At 36.6% G+C, this 26,393-nt stretch overlaps 1 protein-coding gene across 5 annotated transcripts in view; it reads right to left on the minus strand.

Annotated features, from left to right (window-relative positions):
• Positions 1–6,694: 6,694 nt before the first annotated feature.
• Positions 6,695–26,393, minus strand: part of VMP1 (vacuole membrane protein 1) — a 102,471-nt gene continuing 82,772 nt past the window's right edge. For 4 of the 5 annotated variants that reach the window (XM_036222408.1, XM_016143403.2, XM_016143402.2 and 1 more), the window contains 3 exons: positions 25,837–25,898; positions 10,428–10,530; positions 6,695–9,679 (listed from right to left, as the gene is read on the minus strand). In XM_036222408.1, coding sequence (XP_036078301.1) covers positions 9,536–9,679; positions 10,428–10,530; positions 25,837–25,898 — 309 coding nt within the window. In that variant the 3' untranslated portion in view covers positions 6,695–9,535. The other variant, XM_036222407.1, reaches the window with a different exon arrangement.

Here is a 26,393-nt window from a genome sequence, read left to right on the forward strand (position 1 = left end):
TGGCCTACTTAGATTTCGGAGTCAACATATTCCTTACTTGAGTATACTACTCCGGCCCATTTACTAAGTGACCTAAAAACTTTTGGTTTTGGAGGGGGCGGGGGCGGGGACGGGGTCTCAGAACAAGTGAAGGCTCTGCAACAGGTCCAGGCTGCTATGCAAGATACTCCGCCACTTGTACATGATTCAGCAGATCCAATGGTGCTCGAGGTGTCAGTGGCAGATAGATACTGTTTGGTGCCTTGAGGAATATCTTTAGGAAGAGAATACTCCTTTATAATAACACTCTTACTTTTCACTTGTCTAGTTTCTGGTGACGCTCTAATAATATATTACTGATGTATTTGAACCTCATTTGAAGAATTTTCTTGCAGACTCGACACAGGAACAATTTAATCTAAATTTATGTGGTTGCTGACATTTGGAAATAGCTCTTTCAAAGTTACTTTTTGCACCGATGACAGATCAATCTATAAACCAGCTGTTTGCGAAGATGAAATACTTGTTAACAGGCCTCTGCTTTTCTTATTACCAGGACTGGAATTTGTGTTCAGTGCAGGCTGAAGCAGCAGAACTCTGGTAACTGATTTACCTGCAATGTCCCCTTCTCAGGGTGGCAGCCCAAGTCCCGTCCAGTCACTGCAGCTTGAGTCCAGCACCACCGAGTGAGGTGAAGTATTCTCCATCAGGTCTGGATGTGGCCCCTCATGGCCCAGCATCCTATTCAAATTCATTGGAGATCACTCGGCTAGCAGATTCGTTGTTCGGGAGAGCCCTCTTTCTCATTCACAGCCTTCTCCTTGTATTTTCACATGGCTGAGCCCCCTGTACCTTTTATGTGCTGTAGTAGCCAAGGCAGACAGAAATGACCATTAAATGTTATGAAAGACACAGATTTGTCTATAGGGTAATGTTTAATTTTGGCCAGTAAGGACAGGGATGAAGCAGTCTAACTCTGACCTGAGATATAGATCAGAGACATGCCTAGTGATCCCGCCTGCCTGTTTTGCCCTAACTGCCAAGCCCTTAAGACCAAGAAGAATGGGAGGCTCAGAGAATTTTTGAGCAGGACTGAAAGGATACACACTACAGTTCCATAGCAAGTTCCTTGGAGGAGTATCCTTCTCAAGGAATTTTCTTCTTTTTTATATTATGCATTTCTTCTGCTTGCATTTTTTAAAACAAAACCATTTTTTAAAACAAAGTTTTAAAAACCCAATTCAAAGATAAAATAAATGAAATCAGAAGGCAAGTAACAAGGGGTGGAAGTAGTAAGCAACATATCATTGTTCCTATAAAGAATCACTTAAATAGGGTGTAGGAACTACAGGGTGCTGCAGGTTCACTCGGGCACAGGAGGAAGGGAGAAATTAAAGACTTACACTAACTTTGTGGTCTTATTGTCTCAACATGCTCTTCTAATGAATATTGCCCACTATAGGAAAGAGAAGTAAATATCTAAATCTCAATCTCTCTCTCTCTCTCTCTCTCTCTCTCTCTCTCTCTCTCTCTCTCTCACACACACACACACACACACACACACGGTCTGGGAGCCGCCTAAAAAGTATATACAGTAGGAGAGCTTTTGTGTATGGAAGAACTTTTACACCAGGGATATCTTTTAAGCTCAGATTCCTTACGTTTGAAGAAAATGCAGAACATCTAAAAATTTCTTTACTCTCTACATTTTTCTGAAAGCACTATTTTTCAGCTTCCTTCTTTTTTTCCTTCTGAAATTGTGCAAAGCACTCTCACCCACATGCTTTTATCAGATGGGTATCTCATTATGTCTGATTCTATCAGAAAGCCAGGAATAGTGACATCCTAATTCTCCCAGGCTTTGAAAACTGTGGACCCACCTCAGAGTGGAATACTCGTTTGCACCTTTCTTCTCCCCCAAAGGATTATTACACAAGCAAACCTCTTTTTTCTGAACTCTGGTGCTCCTGGTGAGTGATATAATTGTGGTCATATGTCATTTATTCTGAACTATCCAGCCAACTTCAATAACTCATTTACTGAAACATGTAAACAACCCCGGCACCAAAGCAGCCAAATGGAAAGATGCCCTGACCACATGCTCTAGAAGGTGTAATAAAACTGTGATTCTGCCTTTTGGCTTGGCGAGGGTAGTTGGGAGGATGCCCTCGTACTTCTTGAGAATACTTATGACATCTGGGTTCTAGGTGGCTGCCACTGCTGTCTAGGCTAACACTACTGGAATCTTGGACTCTAATAGAAATATACAGGAAATCACATTGCCAAACTTTTCTCCTTATAAAGACAATCTATCCAGGAATTACCATCCTCCCAGTTCTCATTGGGAGGAGCCGCTGGTTAAATAAGCAGGATACAACTGGAGAGAGGAATCTTAAAGCAGTTTCCTGTGGCCCAGAGATCCAGTCACAGTGCCATCTCTTCAAGAACAGTGCTGCCTAACAAGTTAAGGCTTTGATAATCACTTACGGGAGAGTATAGAAGACATATACTCTAGAGAATTCCCTGGAGAAGTCCAGTGACTTCTCTGACAGGGAGAAGTTATAGAATTGCCTAATGGTAGCACATTATCTAGGAGTAAGGAAACCTAAGATACAGGCCCAAAGTAAGCCCCACTATTCTATCGTTCAGTATCTTCCCTGGAATGTTCAAAACAGAATAACGTCTCCCTCTCTCAAACTTGCTCCTCCTCCTATATTCCTGGCTTGGTGACTGACCTATATTGTGTCTTCTCAGTGTCCTCTGGCTTCTTCTTCACCTACATTCCACTTCCTTTACTCTACCTTTTCCTACTATCCTGGATTCTACTTTGGTAGCACCTCCTGCCTACATCTGAATTTCCACTGTTGCTTCACCTAGACTATTGCAATAGTCTATTCAGCAAATACTGCGAGCCCATCAGTTCTCAAAGGCTATGTGTTTAGCTCTGGGCATACAAACCAGAGCACTGTAGTGTCTGCCCTTATGGGGGCTTGTTTTAGTGGAGGAAACAGAGCAAAAACAAGACAACAGACGAATCAGTTACGAATTATGCAGGTACTTTAAAGGAAACAAAACGGGCTAAGACAAAGACTAAAGGATCAGGTAGATGACTCGTTGGTCCCTTCTCTTCTACCCACCCCACACATCACTCCCGTTTGTGCTTTCCAGGTTTTCCCATAGGGCTTTCTCTAATGGAACACTCTCTCCACCCTTACCTGGCAATTCAAATGCCACATCCCCATGAAAACTTTTTTGATCCTTCCTACTTAGCCATTCTCTTCTCAATTCTTTTATGTCATTCATTGCACTCTGCATATATTTATAATACCCCCAAGAAGACTATATGCTGCAGGAGGGCAATCATTTTTTAACAACTTTGTCTCTTCGCCACAGTTCCTTAAATTAGTAGACATTTAAAAAAATTGTTTTCTCCCATTGTGGTAATACCGCTACTGGCCCTCTTTCATAGGGTTATTATGAAGCTCAAATAAAATTCAAATTGTGAAAGTGTTTTGAAAAAGAAAAAAGTTCAGTACAAGCAGAAATTGCTTTGTAATCATAATTACAGCAAGCATCACTCTGGGAACCTGCCCACACAGGATGGCCAAGAACGGCGGAGCTGGCTTTTCCAGCCCTCGGCAGATGGAGCACAAAGGCTGCTCAGGTATTTAAATAGCAAAACATTTTAGGCTCTGGCCTAGATGGTTTGTTGTCCCCTTTCCCTGTTACCTACTTATGATCACAAGACAAAACAAGTACGCAGAAGCTTGGACTTTTGCACTGTACTTTTCTGCAGAACCGAGTGGCTAAGAGCCAGAAAGCTTTGGTTTGAATTCTAACTCTACTACTTCCTTGCTTCCTCCAGTAAATTACTGAACCTCTCTGCTTTCATTTCCTCATGGGGCTGTTTGTAAGGATTTAATGATTAAATACAACACACACAAAACAACATTGAAAACGATGCCTGGGTCAAAGTAAGCAAGCAATCATTATCAAAGTTATAGAAGTCCACTGTGCTTCCTGGTACAGGGCATCAGAGGCGGTTCCCAGGAGCTAATCTTGATTGCTAATGTGTGTGGTTGTGAACAAAGAATACACTACAGAGGGGGCAAGGGAGTGGGGAAGAGTTGGTGCAATGGGCAGAATGGAACAGAGGTGTTTGAAATGCCTCAAGAGTGTGGCCAAGTAACTTGAGGTTAGGTAGAGAAACTTTGGCTGCCGTAAGAGGCTCAAGACTGTCATTCAAGTGAAAGTGACTATCAAGTGGCTGTGAGGTGCACTAAAAAAATGAAACAGAGAAAGGCTTCCTCTCGTTATTTTTGGCTTTCATCTTTTTAAGTAATGAAAAGAGGTTGGGAACATGGTTCTCAGGTGACGTGGTGCACCGGGCTTCAGCACTACTGCCAAGAGGAGTAAACCTAAGTCACTCTTTGTTTCCAACACAACTGAGTGAGAAGCCAGGTGAGACAACAGTGATCTGAGCAGTCATTCCCTCTTATTCCCTATCTTCGGGGAAAGATGGAACTGTCCCTTTTCAAATCCCAAACTGCCTCACTCCATGAAAACATGTTTTCTCCCATAGGAAACAGACTGGGACACAATGAAGCAATGCTGTCCTACTGGGTCAAAAGTAGCCTGAAGGTAAAAGTTGCTCATGCTCTGTTCCCCAAAGATAGAAGACAACAAAGGAAAATGCAATGTTTGGCATTTTAGTTGGGGGAGAGAAAAGTGGCCTACAGAGGACTTCTTGAATAAACAAGGCTTTTCCTCAAAGGGCTTTAAGTGGAAGGCCATCAAAGCAAGTGGTAGATGCTCCTCCCAGGAAACTCTCATAGGAAGGCTGTCTGTCGGCTTAGATAGGTGGCTCAGGGGTTCCTCTTAGTCAGATGCCCAGAATAAGCCAGAGCCTTCCCGTCAAGAATTCTGAAATGTGGTCTCCAATGCAAATAAAGACTACATTGTAGAATCAGTGCTGGAATGTGTCCAAACCCTTCCTCCGTGTCCTTTGAGTCATTTAGAAATGGTTAACAAATGGGTTGAACACCTGGGCTGATTATCCCTGTAGGGGATTTCCAAACACTCCTTATTGTAAAATCATCTCTTCCCTTCCCAAAGCAATTCAATTCCAATCTCTCTGAAGTGTGCCCTAAAGATCCCAAAATGTCTAACTCTATGATTCTAGGCTTCCTAAGTTAGAACAGTAACTGCTGCTGACACAAAGAAACAAGGAGCCAAGCAACTTTGTGCTTTTTAAAGTTTGTTTTGAATTAAGAGGAACAGATGTCCAATGTTTCGAAAAGCCACACATTTGTGGATTTGGCTGACAAACTCTCTAAGCGGCATTTCATTTCTGTTCCCATAGAGTCAGCCAGCCACTTACAACTGACTCACTCTCTGGGCCATAGTTTGGGTCAGTCTCCCAACTACAGAATTAGAATCCCAGATCTCAAATGAATCCAGGGTGTCTGGGTGGAGAGTGGGGGCCATCTAAAACAATTTTTTTAATTTAGTAGTATCAACACCCACACAGCAAACTGCAAGGCCAGTAGGTCAAAGAGAATGAGCAAACAGTTGGCACCTGCCTATCTCAGCACCACGCAATTCTAAAGGCAATGAGTAAGCAGCTGTCCAGAACAGGTTTTTGTTACAATCCCGCTTATGAGTACTGTTTAAATATGCAAATACAGGTTATTTGCTGCAATTCAAGGCCTCACCCCCAAGGCAAACGCATTACCTCTGGTGAACTCTTAGCCTTGCTGGGAAAGGAAATACAGGAACCCAGGTCCCTGACTACCAGACACAAATGACTCAACTGCCTCTAGAATTTTAAAGTACACTATGTGCTTTCTTTTCTTGTTGTCTTTGAGAATAAAGGAACAAAACACTTCAAATGACAGTTTGGTGTATTTCATTTACCATTTTATGTGGAGCTTTGATCGATGTTAGAGATGGAATGTTACTTGGCTTTCAAAATTGGCTATTAAACTGCTTAGGTTGTTTTAAGTTCTTGTAAGCATATTAATAACTATTTATGAATAAAATAAACCACTTTTGTGTTTCCCTAACAGGAATGAGACTTGCAGGTCTAGAGGAAGATCTGGTATGTCACCAAATCAATTTCTTAAAAAAAAAAAAAAAAAAAACCTGTTTAAAACTTATTTATACCCAGCAAATCTCACTAGGTATTTTGGATGGGAGAGTTTCTAACAAGGAATTAAAAGCCGAGTCTCCTTTTTTTCCCTCCGCCTTCCAGATTATAATATTATAAAACATTATAATAAGGTGGGAAGGTTAGAAGTTATTTTCAATTATGTCATAGGAAATTTTGTGTATCTGTGCCTTGTACCTTAACTAGTCTAGCTGGAAGCTTATTTTTAGATTTAAAGAAGTTTTGATCTTATTAAATCATTAGTTAATTTCTGCTCTACTCTTTAATTTGTATCCTGGATTTGACTTAAGATAGTATCTACTTCAAAATATGGGTGTATATGCTGAATTCAAGAAAACATTTGTTTTTGGAGTGTATGCAGTGTTGTAAAATTCTCGCGCATGCATCAAACGCTCTATCTTGGACAAATTAAAAATTTGGAATATACGAACATGTATGGCAATATTTTACATTTTCTTATTTAATCTTTAGGATGATCTGGCTTATCTATACATGTATGTTTTTATAGACGAAATCTAGTTCAAGCTAAAAACTTTCTCAAGGTCATTTCCTATGAGGGGTAGAAATCATTAACACATTGAAGGGCTTTTTGATGCTAAATGGTTGGGAACTTCTACCTCCACATATGGGTCAGTCAAAACACAACTCACCCCAGGGTACAAGAGGGCAATCGATTCTTCAGTTTAATGCATTATTTGTACTCACTGAATCAGTGTTGAGTGACTAGCAGTAGACAGCCTCATGTTGTCCTAAAACTATATAGTATAGGGCACCTTGGGAACATGAACAGAACTTGTTTATATAGGAGCATTCGTTACTACATACATTGTGTTAATTTGTGTGCTTCAGAAGTCTCACTCTGGCATTGTCCTTTTCTGGATTTTTAGAAAATGGGGACAGTGGCTATTATCCAAATGAAAGTAAAAATCTTCTAAGCCCCACACTCCAGATTAAATATAGACAGAGAATACAGAAAACACTGCCTGTTTCCACAAGATGTTGTTTGAAAGGACTGCCCCATACAGTACTTAAGTGTAGGAACTGCTGATGTATTGCACTGGATCTACTCCTTGACAATTACTGAGACATGACAAAACATTGCAAATATTTAAGGCACAAAATGAGTCTTAAAGTAGAGATGGAATCAGAATTCCCAGGTCCTTTTTTATTTGCAGTAATATCAAGGTATCCATTTACAAAGTTTTTGGTCTCCTATCAGCTAGAATTAACTAGGGATATCTTTGGGATCATGTAGTTGTTTGCGTGGTGGACACAAGAAAGGAACAAATCAACCACGGGAACACAAGAGTAGCATGCTACTCCAGCTGGAATCCAACAGGATCACCTGAGTGTGCCATGTTTAGTGAAGGAAAGGAAGAGAAAACGGAGGAGAGCTGCTCTTCATTTGTTCTCAAAGCAAATTCATTTGAAAGAGTGAACAAACCAATCATCAAGTTAATCACTTAGAGCTTCAGCCTAAGACGTATCATTTTTCTTTTTTAACACCTTAACTTGAAATAATATTACCAATAAATCCCAAAGATTTAGTACAAATAGTACAGTTCTTATTTGCTTTCCTCCTTCTTTAGACAAACACCAAATAAAATGCAGGTGAAGATAAAACACAACTGGAAGATTAGAAATTTACACTAACCCTAAAGAATCTAAGAAATTATGTTGTTAATTGAAGCTATCTAAAACAAAGCATTTGGGTACTGTTTTTCAATCAAGTAAGATAACAGTCATACTACTAGAAAGTCCCTGGGTGAGGGGGAAAAAACCTTTTCAAAACCCACAAGGCAGGTTGCTTACACTTTATTTATTTAGCTGTCATGATGCAGACTATCCCAATTTTCCATAAAATCATCTTGATATTGCTGCAATACCATGGCATAAAAGATTCAAAGTGCCACTAGACATTAAGGACCAAAGTTTCTGATCATAAACCATGATTTAGGGTAATGTTTGAATGGGAACATTTGATATGGATGGTCAGATGAAAGATACCAAAATGTCAGACAGCCCATCGACTGCTGTTGCCATGAGATTCAACAGTCAACATCAGTCTGATAAGCTACCCGACAAGGTGGTACAGCCATGGAGATGTCACGACGGTAGGCAAAACAAGCAGACATTCAGGCAGGATTTGATAAATCAGGCTTTTCTGGCCTGCTGAGATTTAAACCCCATTCTATTAACATAATGTCAGTACCAATTTTCCTAAGGGAAAAAAGTGAAATTGTTTATTTTCCTCCCAAGCAAGACCAAAATGACCAAGTTAAACCAGAAATATCCCCAAAGAAAAATCACATAACAAAATACTTACTGAAAAAGGCAAGAAAATTAGGTTACATATAAAAATAAATTTGTTAAAAACGAGAGTACATGCTGAGCTACAATTAACGTACGAAGTAGTATTTTTTTCTTTTTTTAATGAGTTATTTCTCTCCAGTGTTCTTTGATTTATATACTACCGACTGTTTTCACAAACCAAGAAATCATCTCACTACAGCAATCCCTAAGGTGTCATTTCAGCAGTGTGTAGCCAGCTGTCCAATTCCAGCCTAACACAAAATGTCCTGGTGGTGGCTCTTTTCATGCAAAGAAATGAAGGCTTAAGAAATTATGGATTTGGCAAGGATGCCTGCCAATCAGAAGCTAAAGGGAAGTGAAAAATCAAAACGCTCAAGAAAACGAACACAATTTTGGAATGATCAAAGAGGTCTTTATAAAGTTTTTTTATGACTTCATTCTAAATATACAGAATAAAAAATGGTGTCTGTTCATTTGTGAGACACCAACCAGTTTTTCCTTATACTGTCTCAAAATTTAAAGATCAATTTCCCAAGAGGGTGTGCAATGCATCATAAAATGGCCTTTTTTTTTTTTGGTAGGTGGGAGAAGTAAGGGTTGGACACGATGGCATCTTAAATTTTATCATGATAGACATGCAAGGCTGTTATCCGATCTAGTATAATTTATATACATTTTGATGACTCAAAAACAAAGCAGTCATTTTTGACAAGCCTAAAAAGCTTGACATATTTAACATATTTAGGAACTTTTTTTTATGGTGTCTGGAATTCTTTAATTGTACCATGTGGGCCTTCTGAAAGTAACAAACAGAAGTTACTCTTAAGTTTGCTGCTGAACATCACATTCCCCCCTAAGAAAACACAACTTGAATTAAATTGAGGGTGGATACCTTACCTTAACACACAAAGGAAACGAATGTCAGTGCAAAATATGGACTAAACTGCTTTCAGGGGAAAAAAAAAATTAAAGTGATATAGGATGGAAAAGGGAATTTTCCTTCCTGGTTTAGAGTCCTCCCAATTAAGGCAGAACCCATCTATTATAATTTCTTCTGTTAAAAACATTTCCTGCTTATTTAGTTTTCTCCTCTGAGTTCAACCGCTGCTGGATTCTTTTGGCATAACTTTGTGCCATGGAGTTAATGATGGACAGGATGAAGTAACACACCATTACAACGACCAACTTCTCAAACACCCAGGACAACCAGTTTTCTCCCTGCAAGAACAAATGCAGAACAATCAACAAGAAACGCTTCATCAATTCAGTAGTAAAAAGGAGATCATCCACGTTTTAAGGAAAATGAGAACTTTGATTTAAGTCTCCACATAGACACTGTATAGGGTAGTTACATATTCTTGTTCCAATATTGGGGAAGTTTTTAAAAGATAAGTTATTTCTGAAAGCATGCTTGGTCAACTGAGGGCAGCAAAGGACTACATAAAGCATAAGGCCATCAAAAAAAAAATTTAATCCAACTATGCTCAACCACATTTTCCCATTTCAGGTCGTTTCCCTTTGTCACAGAACTATTTACAGAAAAGGCAGGCCGGATTTAAGTTTTTATGTTCAGCTACATTAAAGCCTTGGTTTATTAAAAAATGATTATTTCCGACTTCTGAAAAGTAGTACAAAAAAAAAAAAAAAGGAGCTATTTAAGTGACTTCAGTAAGTCCAATACTTTGTTATGCTATAAACTTTAACTTTTAAATCCACTCAGGAAGTATACTTGCTTATTAATAAGTCATTTAATATCGAGGCATTAACTCATTCTTTGTAACATCTGTTATTTTCCATTAGGTCATTTAGACAAAGTTCCCAGTAAACAGCCTCAACTTTTGTTAGGGAAAACTGACAAACAAACCTCACTCGATTTGCCTAAAAATGCCAGTAAGTGCTGTGACCATAGTTTCAGCCTCAAGCTGTGAGGGTGGGGAAGAGCAGAAAACGGGGAGTCAAGTCTCACCTGCGGTGTGCCCATTTCGCTTTTGTGGTGAAGCTTCTGCCGCTGGGCTTCCAGGTATTCCTGGAATGGCTTCTGCAGAGATGGACCAATGCCAGGGACAGCACTGGAGGCCCGGTACAATAACCCAAGGAACAAGATACATTTGGGAAGAAAAGAAGGAATAATGTTAATGAAAAATCCACTTACCGTCTGGAATCAAAAAGCAGGGATGGAAAGAGGAAAAAGACTAAAACTATCGGCAGAGCTGACACAATCTTGTGAACTCTTTTTAGAGGACAAAAATTCATCCTTTAACAACCCCTTAAAGAAGAAAACGCTCTCCCACCAACATGTTTGGGAGAAAACAGGAGCTGAGCTTCCTCCTAGCATTAGAGTTCCTCCTCAGAGAGGGGCGAACTTAGCTGCTGCTGCACACTGATGTGGTACAAAGAATAAAATGAATGACTTCTGAGAAGTCCCACATTTATCACCACCAGTTCCTGTAAGAACTGGTTTGAACCGATTAATAAGGAAATGACTTATGCTTGTGTCATCCCTAGTTGAAAAAGAAACTGCCCGCCCTCTCTCTGACTTGTCCCATCTTCTCAGAGGGGGCGGTACTTTCTCAATCTAAGTCCTTATTAGGACAATCTGTGCGTCATCCTTTTCCAAAAAGAATGCATTAGCAAATTTGGGAGGCACCTCCCACTAGTCAGAAGTCAGTGATTAACAAAGGAACAAAGAAGGAACTATGAACCTTGAATCACTTCGTGGTTTATGGTAGACGGTTCGCACAGAAACTACAGTACATTACTAAACAACTTGTTCTGAGATGACTGAGATGGTGATCTCTGATAAGTTTATGTACTCGGAGCTCCCTCTCACCCAGAATAAGTGGAGGCAGTGCTATTAAACCATTTTGGCGACGGCAGCTACCGACTCCCTTTTAAAAATACTTGAGGTGTTTTGTTTTTTTTTAAATGGTAACTTGGGGCAACTTAGAAAACCAAACATCTCTATTTTCTGTACACTGTATTTCCTCATCTGTTACAATAGAGCTAAAAGGTAAATGAGCCCAATCTCTTTTCTGGGGCCAGCAAAAGGTATTTCAACATATGCCTAATACCCTCCCTTTTAAGTAACTATTAAATTAACTTCACATCCTTGTATCTAGAAAAATACAGTTGCTGCTTTCTGTAATTCAAAAGCAGAGGAGTAGAGGAAGAGAATTTTTGCTACTGTATTTATTGGGAGCTAACAAATACAAAACTCCTGGTTGGCACTTTTCTTTATCCTTTTAATTATCAATCACCAAAAACTTTATGGAGTCTTTGTTTTGTTTTCAACGCTGTAATTGGTACTGTGGAAAAAAAAACAAAAACAAAACAACAACAAAAAAAAACAACCCTGCAAGAAACAGGACATGCCCCCAGGGGACTTAAAATCAAGGAGATTCAAAACACACACACAGCCCATCCAACTGATTTGCGAACAAAAGAATTTTCAAATCAATACCAATTTTTTTCGTACAGAAGATATACTCCAAAGGAATTGGAGGGAGAAAGGAGAGGTCAGTGTGGGGTGAAGCTGTCCTTTAATGAATACTGAAGGATATGTAAAAATCCTTGAATAGACAAATGTAGTAGAGGCAGTGGCTGGAAGGGCGAAGTCTCTTAACAGATAGTCTTAGTCTCTCTCTCTCTGACTTTTAAGTGGCCTTACATTAGTGAGGTAAACCAGAAAAGGAGTGTCTGAGCTATGTTGCTGTTTATCAGTTCTGACTGACTGCAAAGGGAGCAACAACTTTCTTTAGAAGATTTTCCTGATGTAGTTCCTTATGTAATGTAGTAGGGAATGCGAATAGCTCATCCATTTACACTTGAAACAAACCACGAATATAAGAAAAAATTCCAGTACAACACATACACAAAAAGATTAGACTGAAGACTGCAAATTTATAAGAACTTTCCTTCAGAAGCTGATTCATTCACACTTAATGCCCTAGGCCCTTATTGTAAACTCTCAAGGCGAGCCATAGGGCAAGCCATTATTTATTTTTTGAAGGTTAAAAAAATACTTTTATTTAGAAAGGCTGAAATGATTGTATGATAATTTGAACAGCTAGGCTTACAAGAAAAGACTTGAAAATTCCCTTTTTGATGTCCCCCAGGAGCTGGATACCACTGTATGTGTTCTGTTCTTTCTTCAGTCCTCTAGCTTCACACTGGAGTTGAGCAGAATTGCTTACAGTTTCACTCAAATCATTCCTGGGCTCCAGGGTCAAGTCATTCTTTAAAAAATTAAGAACCAAGACCCAATGCTTGGAAGTTTCTACTTTTTGTTGTTGTTGAGAGGAATGAGGGTGGGACTGGCAATAATTATTCTAGATGCTCTTCAAAATAATTTGAAGATACAAATGATTCGCCTTGTAAGTTCACTTTAGCTGATACAGAATATGTCATTATATATTTACATGATATGCAACTTTCAAAAACTCATCTTGGGCTAATGCTGTGATGAACTTTTCAAGGTGCGATGGTGTTACATGCTTTGGAGAGTTTTTGGTGGTGGGGTGGGAGATGCAGTTTATCACAAAAGACTAGGAAAATAGTTGAAAATAGAGAACTTAAGAGATTTTATAGCAACGTGTTAATCAAAACCATCATGAACAAATGTCATATGATCTGAATAAATTTTAAAAAGTTAACACTTAAAATCTGGATATTAAGTGTTATATAAATAATAACTTGTCAGATCCTCTTAATCTGTTTTATATATTTATCAAAACTTTAGTTTTATCTATCTGTACAAACAATGGCGTAGGCCACAGATGGCCCAGCTTATTATAAAAAGCACTTATACTAGAGCTTTCTTTAATTAACACTAAAGCTATTTTAGCAATAGACTAGATAAAAATGAAAATTACAGCTGTCACTATTAACACACATTTAAAGCAAACAATAATACCAGCCTGCAGCCTCATCTCTAAGTTATTTCAGCAGACAAAAAAAGAGTCCATTCTGACATTTAAGATTAATTTAAGGTACATATATGGAGGAGTGGGGGTGGGGGAAAGGACTAACTTGCATCACAGTTCAGTGGCTTTTTATAGTTGGCTTAGGAAATAACTTAAATGCCATTCTCTGAAAGCCGTTAAATTCAGAGTATCCTATGCACCTGGCTAAGAATGCTCATTTCAACCCACAGCGAGTGGGTAAAGTCCTCCATCTGCCATTAGGTGCTGATTAAATTCAAAGTATTACAGTTTTGTGATATAGAAGAATAAAAAGGAGGAGGAGAATGAACAACACATAGAACTATTTTTCAGTCAACTGTTGGACTTAAATATGCTTAAACTAGCCTTGTAAATAGCTACTTTTCTCTAGGTAAAAAAGCCTTAAATCAAACGAACAAACAAACAAACAGGAAAAACAAAAACAAAAATCAATGTCATCTCCTTGCTACAGACCTTAAACATGGTAGGCAGAAAAAGCTTTATAGATACTAATATCTTGATATTTATATTCTTGGGACACATTTTTCAGGTAATGTAACTCATTAAAAAACAAATTTTCAACAAATTATTCTAATGGCAGTTAAGTTAATGATTTAATAAAGGAAAAAACAAACCAACCCTCAGAAAATGCAGACAAAAGAGGGAAAAAAGTAAAGTAAAAAACCACAGAAATCCAACCACCCCCATCCCCCACCAGAGCTCAAAAGAGATTTTTTGAGAACAAGATTTAGCCATGCTTACATACCTAGGTGTGTGTTAAACAGAAACAAGACAAACTTCTTTGCAAAATTTTGTCAAGGGCCCTGACAAATATGCAAACAAAATCTATTATTTTTCTGTAGTTTTTAATACGTATATGACTTCGCTTCCGGAAACAACTTATCTGATAAGACATATGTATTTTAACTTCTCCCCATGTTGACCCATTATAAATAAAGATCTGCTTGATTCTCTGTACCCACAAAACCAGAAAACCATCCAGAGGAAGCATCACAACTGGCAGAGATTGCATAGAGTGGGTGGTGTGCTTACTCCAGTTTCTCACGATGCTTAAATTTTCATTTGTGGGTTAGTCCTGAGCACACACCCATTCCAAAAATTCATCCATCATTATTCCTGTTTTCAAGGGACTCCTTTCAAATAGTGTAACTCTGCAACTGGTTCACCAGATACAAGAAACATACCATTTGATTTACTTTGAATCTCTTCATCACAGAGATAGTCATCAAAGTAGGACTTGCTATTAGAAGATCTGAAATTTTCCTGCTCATGATTATTTGGATTTTTCCAGCCAGGTGTGTGTTTTTTGCTCCTATGTGCCATTGTAAAGTTGGGGCACAGTGCTTAATAACACAGAAATAACATGAACTTAAAGAAAAATTGATTCATCTTATTGTTTATTCCTATTTACACAGGACCTATATAAAGTTTAAGCAGTTGAAATGCTTAACAGAATTTAATGAGTATTAATAAAGTAAATTTTTTATTTACTATAGGCTTTGTTCCCTTCTTACGACTTTTTTTGAGGATCTCACTTAGCATTAATGTGATCATGTGAGTTATACTGGCTTTCCCGAAAACATACTGTCTGTCGTGGTTTCCTAGTATGGTCTAGAGGGTAATAAGCCTTTATCTTTCTTAGAAGAAAGTGTGGGCACAATGGCTTTTTACCTTCATTTCAGTGTGAGTACTTTGAGGATGATTTATTTTACATCCCTCTGATGGTTACTCAGAATGTCTAGGGTATTATTAGTCAAACCTTTGAAAGCTTGTGAATGTGAGAAAATGTTTTTAGAATAAGATTCAAGTCAGGGGTAGTATTAAAGAAAGGTAAGAGAAGGGTTTAATCAATTTTACTGCTGCTGTAATTAAGAAAGCATAATACAGACCTTTTGAAATAGACTGCCAGTAATGACCAGTACTTTTCAACGCATCTTAAGAGCAGAGGAGCCTAGACCAATGGTCTGCAAACATTTCTGATATATGTATATATTACTTATGCAAATAGTAAAACACACAAAAACAAGTTAAAAAGCACAGAATAAAGATTAAATTTTTAAAAATTTATTTTAAATGGCTTGCTAATTATAATGGCATTCATGCTATCATTAGTGACAATTTAAAAGCATATTATATACTTGTCCTTTAATTATCAATTAGGATTGATAATTTCTAAATATTTTGACTAACTTCTCTAGATGTATACTAGGAACAGGTGAAATGTTAACACTGCAACGTTGCTGTTTCTTGTGAGTATGTTAATAGTATTATCTTCCTTCTACTATTCCTTTATAGGAAACTTTAACCAACTTGTCTGTGAGAGTTAGTTTAGTTAAAACTAGGCATTTTAAGCTATAAATCTGACTAATGAAGATAGAAAAAAAATTGACTGCAGCATGCCTATTGTAAACTCCTTTTTGTATTGTGGAACCCCACTCGTCCTCTAGTTTATTTTTATAATCCATGATATATGATTTTCTGGCATGTGGATTGAGGGAGTGCCAATCAGATTGATGGTAAGCGATATTCTCCATGTATGTATAGTCTTATAAATTTTACATATATGTACTACCATATACTATATGTTACAAAAAATACACAGAAAATAACAAAGATTAAAATAAATATAAATATTAGTTCTATAATTTTAGTTCCACATGATAGTGTAGACCACTGGTTTAGACGATGAAGTTAAATTGCAAGGGATACAAATATTATTACCTTATTCCCCAAAAGGTAAAACATATTTTAAGACTTAGTAGATCAACTCAAGGCAGGACTTTTAGGTAATACATGAGAGAGAGAGAGAGAGAGAGAGAGAGAGAGAGAGAGAGAGAGAGAGAGAGAGAGAGACAGAGAGAGAGAGAGAGACAGAGAGAGAGAGAGAGAGAGAGAGAGAGAGAGAAGCTATTTTTATAAAGATATGGACTGGATGTCTCTTTTTTTGCTCATCCTTTCCACTATGAAAAGGACCTTTACCAATTTGGATAGTCAAACCTTAGGAACTCTGTGCACCCAGTTAAAACTTATAATTATGTTTCAAATAAAAATCAGGATCTTTAAAATTTTCTCAACTGAGCCTTACTATATGTAAATCAAAGGTCAAATTTATCCACTAACTCCAGAGAAATCTAGCAATTGAGATTTGGCCCAGGAGCATAGAAGCAGAGCTCTAAACAGAAAATGGTCCTCTTCTAGACTGAAGCCAACAGACTCTTCTGCTGAAGAGACTGCATTTTAAAATCACGGTACTAGTAGGATATATTTTCAGGGATGAAATCAAAGGCCCTCCCCATCCCATCCCCACTGCATGCTGATCTGTTTCCTGTACAAAAGAGGCAATGACAATGACTGTATGATAGTTTGGTAAAGAAGATGGATTAGCCCTTTCTTAATAACACTCATTAATAATTCTTTGTTTTCAGAAATGTACATATTTTAGTCACACATTATAGAGTTAAATGTTCCTCCCCACCCCCCAGGCAGTGATCTAAACAGGCTTAACGGTTAGTATTTTAATGAGTTGTCATTTCCTGTCTGATAACGATTCTCACAGTATTTAACCACCAGTTTCCCTGGGGCCCAACCAGTACTAGAGCTCTATTCACGATGACTCAGAATGGATCTCAGACTCCAGGCCTGATTCAACAATGATAGATTGCCCTCCAAATGAAACTGTCTGTCCTCCTAAGGTAGAAAGCTCTGGAGGTGGTGGTGGGGTGGGGTGGTGGTGGTGGGGGGGTAGTTTATCATGCAATCTTTCTGAAGAAGCCAAAGGCCTTTGTGCTCACTTCCATTAATATCTGTAGCCTTCCAGTACTCAGAGATTAGAGAAAGGAAAAAGGAGAAACAAACTGATATCTAATTAAGCCAGGAATATGACAAGTAAATGAACTGATGCTAACTACAAATAAACTTATAGTTAACCTAGTATAAATGGGATCCAGTAATCAATCCTGTTTGACTTGAATGAAAGTGTTATTCATTTTTCCATTTAATTGAAGTTGACATTATAAGAAAAATTGGTAACTGATGTATTCTACTTGCATTTGGATCTGAAATGTGGTGGCCCACCTAAACCAAATTCATTTTTACCTGAGGATCTTGACGAGTATCTCAAAATAAATCCAGAATAAAAATTACACAATATATGAACAATCTAGGACTTTCTCATATATACAAGTTTGGGTTGATAGTCTCTGGCACTGTTTAAAATACGTTGTGATTCAACCTCAGGATTTGGAATTAAAACATCTTGAATTTCATTTGCATCTGTGCCCCTTTCAAATGATTAAAACCTCTTTTGTACTCAAGTTAGTCCATTGTGTGCTGAGCAGTATTATAAACACATGACACCATCCATTTCTTAGCAGCTGTGTAGAAGAAGACCACGGCTTTTTCTAGAAACATCAGGTGTATTGTTGCTACTGCCTCACAGCATATTTCTATTATAGGCGTCTTTCAAAAAAAGAATTTGCAATTGCCCTTGTATTTGGAATTGTAGTCTATTAAGAGTCAAAATGGAGGTAAGATCGCTTTATAATTAGCAGCTACTCTTTGAAATATGCTATCATTAAAGGGAAGCTTTTGAAAACAAAACCTCCTTTCACAATAGACTTGAGCAGTAGGAGCCGAGCAGGCATTTATGTTAATGAATGAAGCCAGAGCTAAAGAAGTGGTCTATGAGAACTAAGGAAAAGTGATTGGCTGCCAAAACAAAACTTGTTAAAAATCAACTGATTTCAGTTACAGAAAATGACAGACTGGTGGAAGCTTTATACGGTGACAAATCAATCTGTGACTGGCTTGAAGACCCACTGAGTTCTAAGAATGAAATGAACAATAGGGACTCACATACCCAAAAGTCACGAATAAAGAATAGTTTGTAGAATTTTAAATTTAAGGTGAAACGGCATAGGAGCTCACTGGCCTTTAGATCATTTGAAGTGGCATGATGATGAGTGGGTTAGACAAATGACAGTACTGACTGGATTTCAATATCATCTAAAAGCAATCTAGTTATTCCAACCATTACTTAGGCAGAAAATCACTAAATACAGTAGATAACTAAGAAAAAAGTCATGATCTCTGTTCTTGATGAACTTAATCTAGTAGGGTGATGAGAGAAAGATCCATTTAAACCTTCGGTACAAAACGAGTAGGTTTCTCTCTCAAAGTAACTCTGGTACTAACTAGTTTCAAGTGTGAGCGAGAGTGGACAGAAATAATTCATGCTGATTCCCTATCAAATTCACAAAGCAGCCATTTGGAACTGATACTTCTCAACCAAATTTTCAACTTCAAGCAGATTACCTCACTGCCTCTATAGTGCTCCCCCCATTGTCCCTCTTCTCTCTCTCAAAAGATCTTAGAAAAAACCTTAGTGGATTGATTATCCTCCTTAATCACATCTCCTTCAAAGTACCTTATAGGTTTTGTTATGCGTATTCTATTCAATAACAATGTATGTAAAACTTCTGGCACAGTAGGTGCTTACTAAATGCCAATTTCCAACCCACATCCTTCCTTTTTTTCATTTGTATTTTCCATCTCTAGCTTTTACACGTCTTTCCCTCAACCTAAAATACAGAGGTCTCTCATAAGAATGAATGAATGCATTCATTGAGTAAACAAATATTTACTGAAACTTAAAATGGGTCAGGCATAACTTTGGCCTGCCTTTTCCTTTACCCAACAATTCTATGTAATCCAATATAATTGCATTTTAGTTTTCATCATTTTACAGAGGTGCTCTAATTACGGTTAACAGTAACCTAATAGTAACCTCCATTTCTCACCTAACGGTCTAACTACAGAATTCCTCTTTAACCTTTAACTATGCTGTCTCCCAATATCTGTAACAGAAATAAAGAAGAGTTAAGAATTAAAAGAGAAGATAAAAACTACATCAAGAGAACATGAAAAGGAAGGTGTTTTCTACTGTTACAAAACAAAATTAGACTGAGTAAATTTTAAAGATCTTACTGGCTTTATTCTACAATTCATGGGTTGGGTGGCATCCCAACTAGCAGACAGAAAGGAGCTCCAAAGAACACTATAAATGAAAGACTATTACAGGCAGGAGGATGGGACAAGGAAATTACTAGCAAAAAGTGGATTGTTTCAGGCAAGGTCACCTTCTTCTGGAGGAGGCCAGAGTCATTAGTAGTGCTGACCAGGTAATTACAGATTGACTGGTTTAAGATTCCACTCCTGAAAGAGGCTGAAACTGTAATTAAGTTAGGTATTAAGTCTCAGCTTGGTATTGTGGGCCTAGGACAAGTGACTCCATTTTGAGCCTGTTGTCTCTTTTTTTAACACTACCTAAATTACAAAAGATGATGTTAAAATCAGTGTGTACAAGTGAATCTCAGCAGCTTAAAATCTATGTATCCTTTTTCAGGTAATACAAATATTTGCGTTCCTCACTTCCATAACTCTGATTATTTTAAAATAATCAAAGTCAAAGGGAATCAAGTACATGAAGCACTACATATTTTTTAAATGAAAGAATAGATTTGCTTTCTGTAGAAGAAAAAGTCCAAGCCAACATAGCTCACTCTGATCACTTACCATAGAGTGAAGAATAAGAAACAGCATTAAGATTCAAATACTTAATTACCCACTGGTTAAAATGATCTCTCTTGCCACAGGCAAGTTCAACTCTGAGGTCAAACATCAAGTTTACTCAGAAATAGGAGACAGCAAAGAAGAGCATGGAACATTCTGTATCTGGTAAAAAGTCTCTGCTCCAGCCGACCCCATCCCCCAAGTTCAATGATTGAGTTATGGAAACTTTCTTGTGTGGTAAAACTGGGGACTTTGTCTTCTAATAAGACCCTGACAACCTGACAATGAGCCAATGTTCTGCATATGGTTTCTTACGGGTCATATGCTTAATGTTATTCTCTGGAAATTCTCATCTTTATTTGGTGAGACTACCGGAACATGTCATTTAATCATAATTTTAAAATTAGACTTGGTTCTCTTTAAAAATATGTCCAGGTCTCTCATTGGAAAAAGTCTAAACTTGAATAAAAATCAGTTTTAAATCGTAATAATAACTTAAAAAGACCACAATAAATATAATGCCTCTGAAGCTCTAAAGTTCCCTGGTTCTTGGTTCTGACCCCTGACTTATTTCAACTCAGGATACCAAAGAGTTAAAAATTCCATTACATGCCTAATCTTTTTTCAGAACATTCTTTCAGTCTTCCTGCCAAGCATACCATAAACCAAAAACCTTTTTCTGAAGGCTATTATTTGTATTCTAACCTCTCTCAGAATATAACCGATTCATTACATCTGTTTAGATTTCCATATATAACTAGGCAAACCGTTGATTTAGGAATAGATAATAGGAATACCTTTCCCTAAATCTAATGACACTGGCAATTACTTTCCAGAACTGTCCAATAAATAACTACTAATTATTATTTCCAAGGAGAGGAGAATCATTTACTTTTAAAATTATAGTAAATTTTGAAAGTAGAGCTTACATTATCTCTAGGACCTTAGTACTATCATATGAAGACATACCATACTAAAAATACCACAGGCCAAAAGCATACTTAGGGTATCATATTTAGCTAGGCCACACCATAGTTACACTGAGACTAGAAGCACTTTGGGGAAGGAATATTTCCTTTAGTCATTAGTACAGCATTCAAATCTGTGTAAAATTAATACTAAGCCTCACCGCCAGAGATGTAATAGTCAACACTAACTCTTTCCTTGCCACCTGGTAGGGAGGTAAGTAGCCTGGCTTGGCAGGCCACAAACCTGTGGTGAGATTTTGCCCTAATATGGCCCTAGAAAGTTAAATTACTAAGTTATATTAAGTTATCAAACTAATATATTAAAACTAAAGTTTATTTTGTTTATGTCTAATCTCTCTTTTATTTACCTTTCCCCACTTTTGTGTTGTCTCTTTCATTATACCCTTAGGTTCCTTACTATGTGCTCATCTATCTTACACTAAGAAATGTTCGTATTTGTTCAAAAGAGCAAAAAATCATGAAAGCATTCCAAGCGTCCATCAATGGCAGGGTGGATGAATAATTACCCAATTACCCAATGGAATAATACATAGCAGTCAGAATGAATGCTCTTCGGCAATATACAATAATATTAGTAATATAATAAGTGAAAAGTCCAAAAGAGTACATATAGTATAAACCCTTTATGAAGTAAAAAAAAAAAACTAAAATAAAAAATTATATAAGTGAGTTATTTATAACCACTCAGAGCCCATTTCCTTATTGATAAAAGTGGGATAAATACCCATCATATATGGCTGTAATTAGAAGTAAACAATAATACTAATAATTGATGTAGAATGCTCATTATGTTAAAAAAAAAAAAAACAACAAAAAACCAGTATCCTAAAGAATTGTGTGACAACATGGATGGAACTGGAGGGTATTATGCTAAGTGAAATTAGTCAGAGAAAGACAAATACTATATGATCTCACTTACATCTAAAGAACAAAATAAATGAACAAAAAGAAACAGACTCGTAATTACAGAGAACAAACTGAGAGTTGCCAGATGAGAGGAGGGTTGGGGGAATGGGTGGAAAAGGTGAAGGAATTAAGAAGTACAAACTGGTAGTTTACATTCCCCCATGGGGATGTAAAATGCAGCATAGGAAATATAGGCAATAATATTCTAATAACTATTTATGGTACCAGGTGGGCTCTAAACTAATTGGGAGGGATCACCTCGTAAATTATATAAATGTTTAACTACTATGTTGTACACCTGAAACTAACAAAATAATATTGAATGCCAACTGTAATAGAAAAAAAAAAAAAGAAATGAAGTATCCTCGTGGAAAGAAAAGAATTATTTGTATAACCTTTAATGAAAATCTGTGTCCTGGTTAAAGGCCTTTTACTGATCAGAGAATAAAGAAATAGGTACATTAAGAAGAAGTAGGCCTTCCCTCAATCTTCCTTGACAGCACACAAAAACAGTCACCTAGTAGTTTACCCTTCCCTCCATGGCCAGTAGAAAGTTTGGAAAATGAGACTGAGAAAAGAGGCAACATAAAACTTGAGAGGAAAGGCATTTTTAAAATACCCATGCCTTGGAAAGTTAAATTACTGATATAAGTATGCTTCAACTAAATTATAAAATATTTTGAGATATAGAACATTTCACATTTTGACTGGACACTGAAAAGGTTATTAGTAGCCTCCTAAACTGGAGGAAAAGAAATGCTACTCAAAAGAATGCTACTCAACTCATGTTGTTAGAAAGAACGGCAAAGAGAAGTGGATACAAGTTTATAAATAACTATGGCAGGCAGTTTGTTTGTATTCAAATCTAGATTTCTTTTGTCCAAAGCTCTTCATCTTCTATGTGCTCTTCATCTTCTACTCTAAATTCTTCTAAAGGCTGTATTCCTAACTTAATTAGTTTAGTTTGATGATCTGCTATACCATTTAGAGTTTCAACAGTGTGGAGCACTAAATAATCAAAGCAGAATGTTTCTACAGCAAGCTAATGGCAGTATTTTGAGTTCAACTCAACAATAAGTCTAGGGAATCAGTTTGGCTATTCTCCTTCCCTTTTCTGAAAGAAACTGCTAAGCTACTTATTATAATATAAAATAATTTTAGGTCTACTAAAAATTCATTCTCCTTGTTTAACCTAATTTTTAGTTTAGGTTTGGTGAGTCTATTCATTAATTATCATTTAAGCACTTATTATTTATACTGTTTAATATACTGTCTCAAAAATAAATTGATGAAGTAATCTCTGTAGACAGTGTTGAGGAAAAGATGAAGATATGAAGACATTCCAACATCTGTTTTCTGAAGACAATTTTAAAAATATGACATCACCCATCTAATTCAATAAAAATTGGAATCCAGTAGGTGTTGAATATCTTAGAATAATTTTATGTGAAACCATCTTTAAAAAGAAAGGATCACTGGATTGTTTTGAGAGGCTGTGCTAGAGGAGATAGTTAAGAGAAGGAACTACTGATTTTGAAAAACATAAGAAATTCTAACTTTAAAATGTTGGTTTAAGCTGAAGGACACATTTATTTCTATTTATTGTAGATAAATAACTTCTTAGAAACTCCAAAGGCTAGAGAAACAGAAAAATCTGGGCTATACATATAATTTGCTAATTTTTACTGGCTAGATCTTTATTTAGACACCATGTGTTCACTTGTTCACCAGGTTATTTATGTAGCACCTGTTATGTGTCAATTAAGAAGTCAAGTGCTGTGGACTCAACAGTAAACAAAACAGGCATGGCCTCTGCCAATAAGAAGATTACCAGTTAGTGGTAGAAGGACAGGAATCAAATCCCTTCAAACATAAATGTAAAAATACCACTGTCACTGCATGTAGTATATACTGCTGTGAATAGAGGTCCCTAGGAAGAGGTCCCTATTCAAGGAAGCCATTTTGTAAATGTCAGAGCCAAAGTCTAAAGGACGTTATCTAGACCAGTGGTTCTCAAGTTGGTAACGGTAGTGGCTGTTTACTTGCCATAAGACATTTGGCAATGTCTGGAGACATTTTTGATTGTCAAAACCGGGAGATACTACTACTGGCATCTAATGAGTAGAGAACAAGGATGTACCTAAACATTTTACAATGCACAGGACAGTCCCCCACAACAAACAATTATCTGACCTAAAATGCCAATAGTGGCAAGGTTGAGAAATCTTAAACTAGCCAAAGGGAAAAATACAAGCCAAGACCAAGCAGAGAAAACTACAGCAGATAAGATAATACAAGGCTTTACAGACCATGTTAAATTTTGCTTTACTTAAGAATAAAGGGGGGAAAAGTAGAGTTTTAAGAGGAGGGGCTGCAGGGGTGAGGACAGTGGTGGTGACTTGTTTAGATTAAGATTTTTGAAAAGTCACTAACTGCAGTATGGCAAACAGATTGAAAGGGAATGAAAACTGGATGTGGGTGGATAAGACAAGTCTAACTCATCTAACTTCTTAGAAACTCCAAAGGCTGGGGAAACAAAAGGTGGTAGTGGTGAGGATGTAGAAGTCACTGAGAAACTTCCTTCTGTAAGTGTTTGGTATGGGACAAGGAGAAAGGAAGAATGTAGGGTGCAGAGAGCAGTCACTGGGTGGGTCTGTGCTGTAGTTAAGCTCTATGTCCTTCAGAATTCTCTCAAAGTGAAACAGTAATCTCTAAGAACAGATGAAATGCCTTCTTTGTATTTAAAAAATAAGGGACAAGAATATTCTTTCTTTCTTTCTAAATGCAACGTATGGTTACTTATAAACCACTTTATTTGTAAGGTTCAGCAACAAAAAACTGCAGTAATTAAATTTTAATGCACAAGCTATAATCCATAATTATAATAAAAAACTTAGGAAGTAAAACCAATGACTGACTCCACTGAGTATATTCTCAAGAATATTTTTCTTCAATTATTACATTAAAAACTAAATAGAAAATATTAAAAACGATTTTACTATAAAACATATATACAGAAAAGAGGAATATATAATGTATGGTTTAAAGAATAATAAAACTAATACACATGAACGTACCTCTAAGTGGTAATTTTTTTATAAAGAGCAAAAGTTTTCATAAATGTTTTCTTTTGTAAATGGCTTTTAAGATAAAGATTTATGTTAAAACTACATAAAGGGCACTTCAACTTAACATTTTTCCACTATTGGGCAGTTATACTATTAAATGAAAAGAAAACCTCTCACCTGTCAAAACTAAATAGAAAACCATGTATTAAAGTTTCATTTAACATATGACTGTATTCACATTCTAGTTGATAGTTAATTTGATTATTCAAACAAAATGAGTCTCTTTTTACTGTTTCGTCAAAGTTTACAAATTTGTAACATTATCATTTAAAGCATATGTTAAAACTGGTCTTCCTTCTGTAAACACAAAAATAAAAGCTTTGGAAAGTAGCTTTTAAATATGGCCTGATTTTTCTGTAGTGAAGTAACAGGTTCATAACATATTTTGATAATATTATGCCATCTGATTGTTTTATTTAATGAACTATTAATATTTTATGTAAGGCTTGTATTTAAATTAAATGCAACTGTGTATCTGGCTAAAAGTCATAGCACAGTACTAAAGCACTGTTAAACTGTCATGGCACACATGCCTTTTATGTAAAGAGAATTTATTTCTTTAGAAGGGCAAGTCTCAAACTCCAAAACTTCTTTTAAATCGAGAATTACATGCCTTGATATATGTTTGGTTTATAATTAAACAAGGATAATCTGAACTTCATCCTTCCCTGCTACAAGGTCTTCTTCAATTTAATAACAGGGTAAAAGACAGTTCCTCAAAAAATAGATTTATCACAATAATTCTATCCCAATAAAGTCTTTTACATATTTCCTCTCATTCAAACAGCAATATTAATATTAGTCCTTAAAGAATTACTCACCCAATGAAAGCCACCATCTGCTCCACTATGTGTTTGCTGAATGTTATTATAACAAAGATTTTCTGTAAAGGAAACAACAGTTAAAATAAATATTTCTCTTATCCAAAAAATCAATATAAATTCATAATTCTGGTAACAGTCTTAAAAAAGTGAGGTATGTTCCTAATTGCAATTTTTAAAATTCTTTATAAAAAAATAAGAAACACAATTTCCTACCTACTTTGTATTTTAAATAGGTTTTTCCTTTAAGCAGAGTTCTAGTCTTACTAGGATACATGAATGTGTCTGAGGGAAAAACATGAGTCATAAAACCCAAGACTGTTTTATGTATCTTAGAATGGTGTATACAGCTGAAATCTGGGCTCCCATATAGCCCCCACCACTGAAATTAAAGCTGATCAGCATGATGACAGGGGTCTGGGCTAAATTTAATATAGAGAATCTTGAAAAGACTATATGTCCTTCCTGGAACGTTTTCATAGAAGTATCATGAAAGTTCCATTCTAAGATACTGAATGAGCTTGGACTTTCAGGATTAGGGTACAAAACCATCAACA

The sequence above is a fragment of the Rousettus aegyptiacus genome, unplaced genomic scaffold (genome assembly GCF_014176215.1).
Source record: "Rousettus aegyptiacus isolate mRouAeg1 unplaced genomic scaffold, mRouAeg1.p scaffold_m13_p_6, whole genome shotgun sequence".
Taxonomy (NCBI): domain Eukaryota; kingdom Metazoa; phylum Chordata; class Mammalia; order Chiroptera; family Pteropodidae; genus Rousettus; species Rousettus aegyptiacus.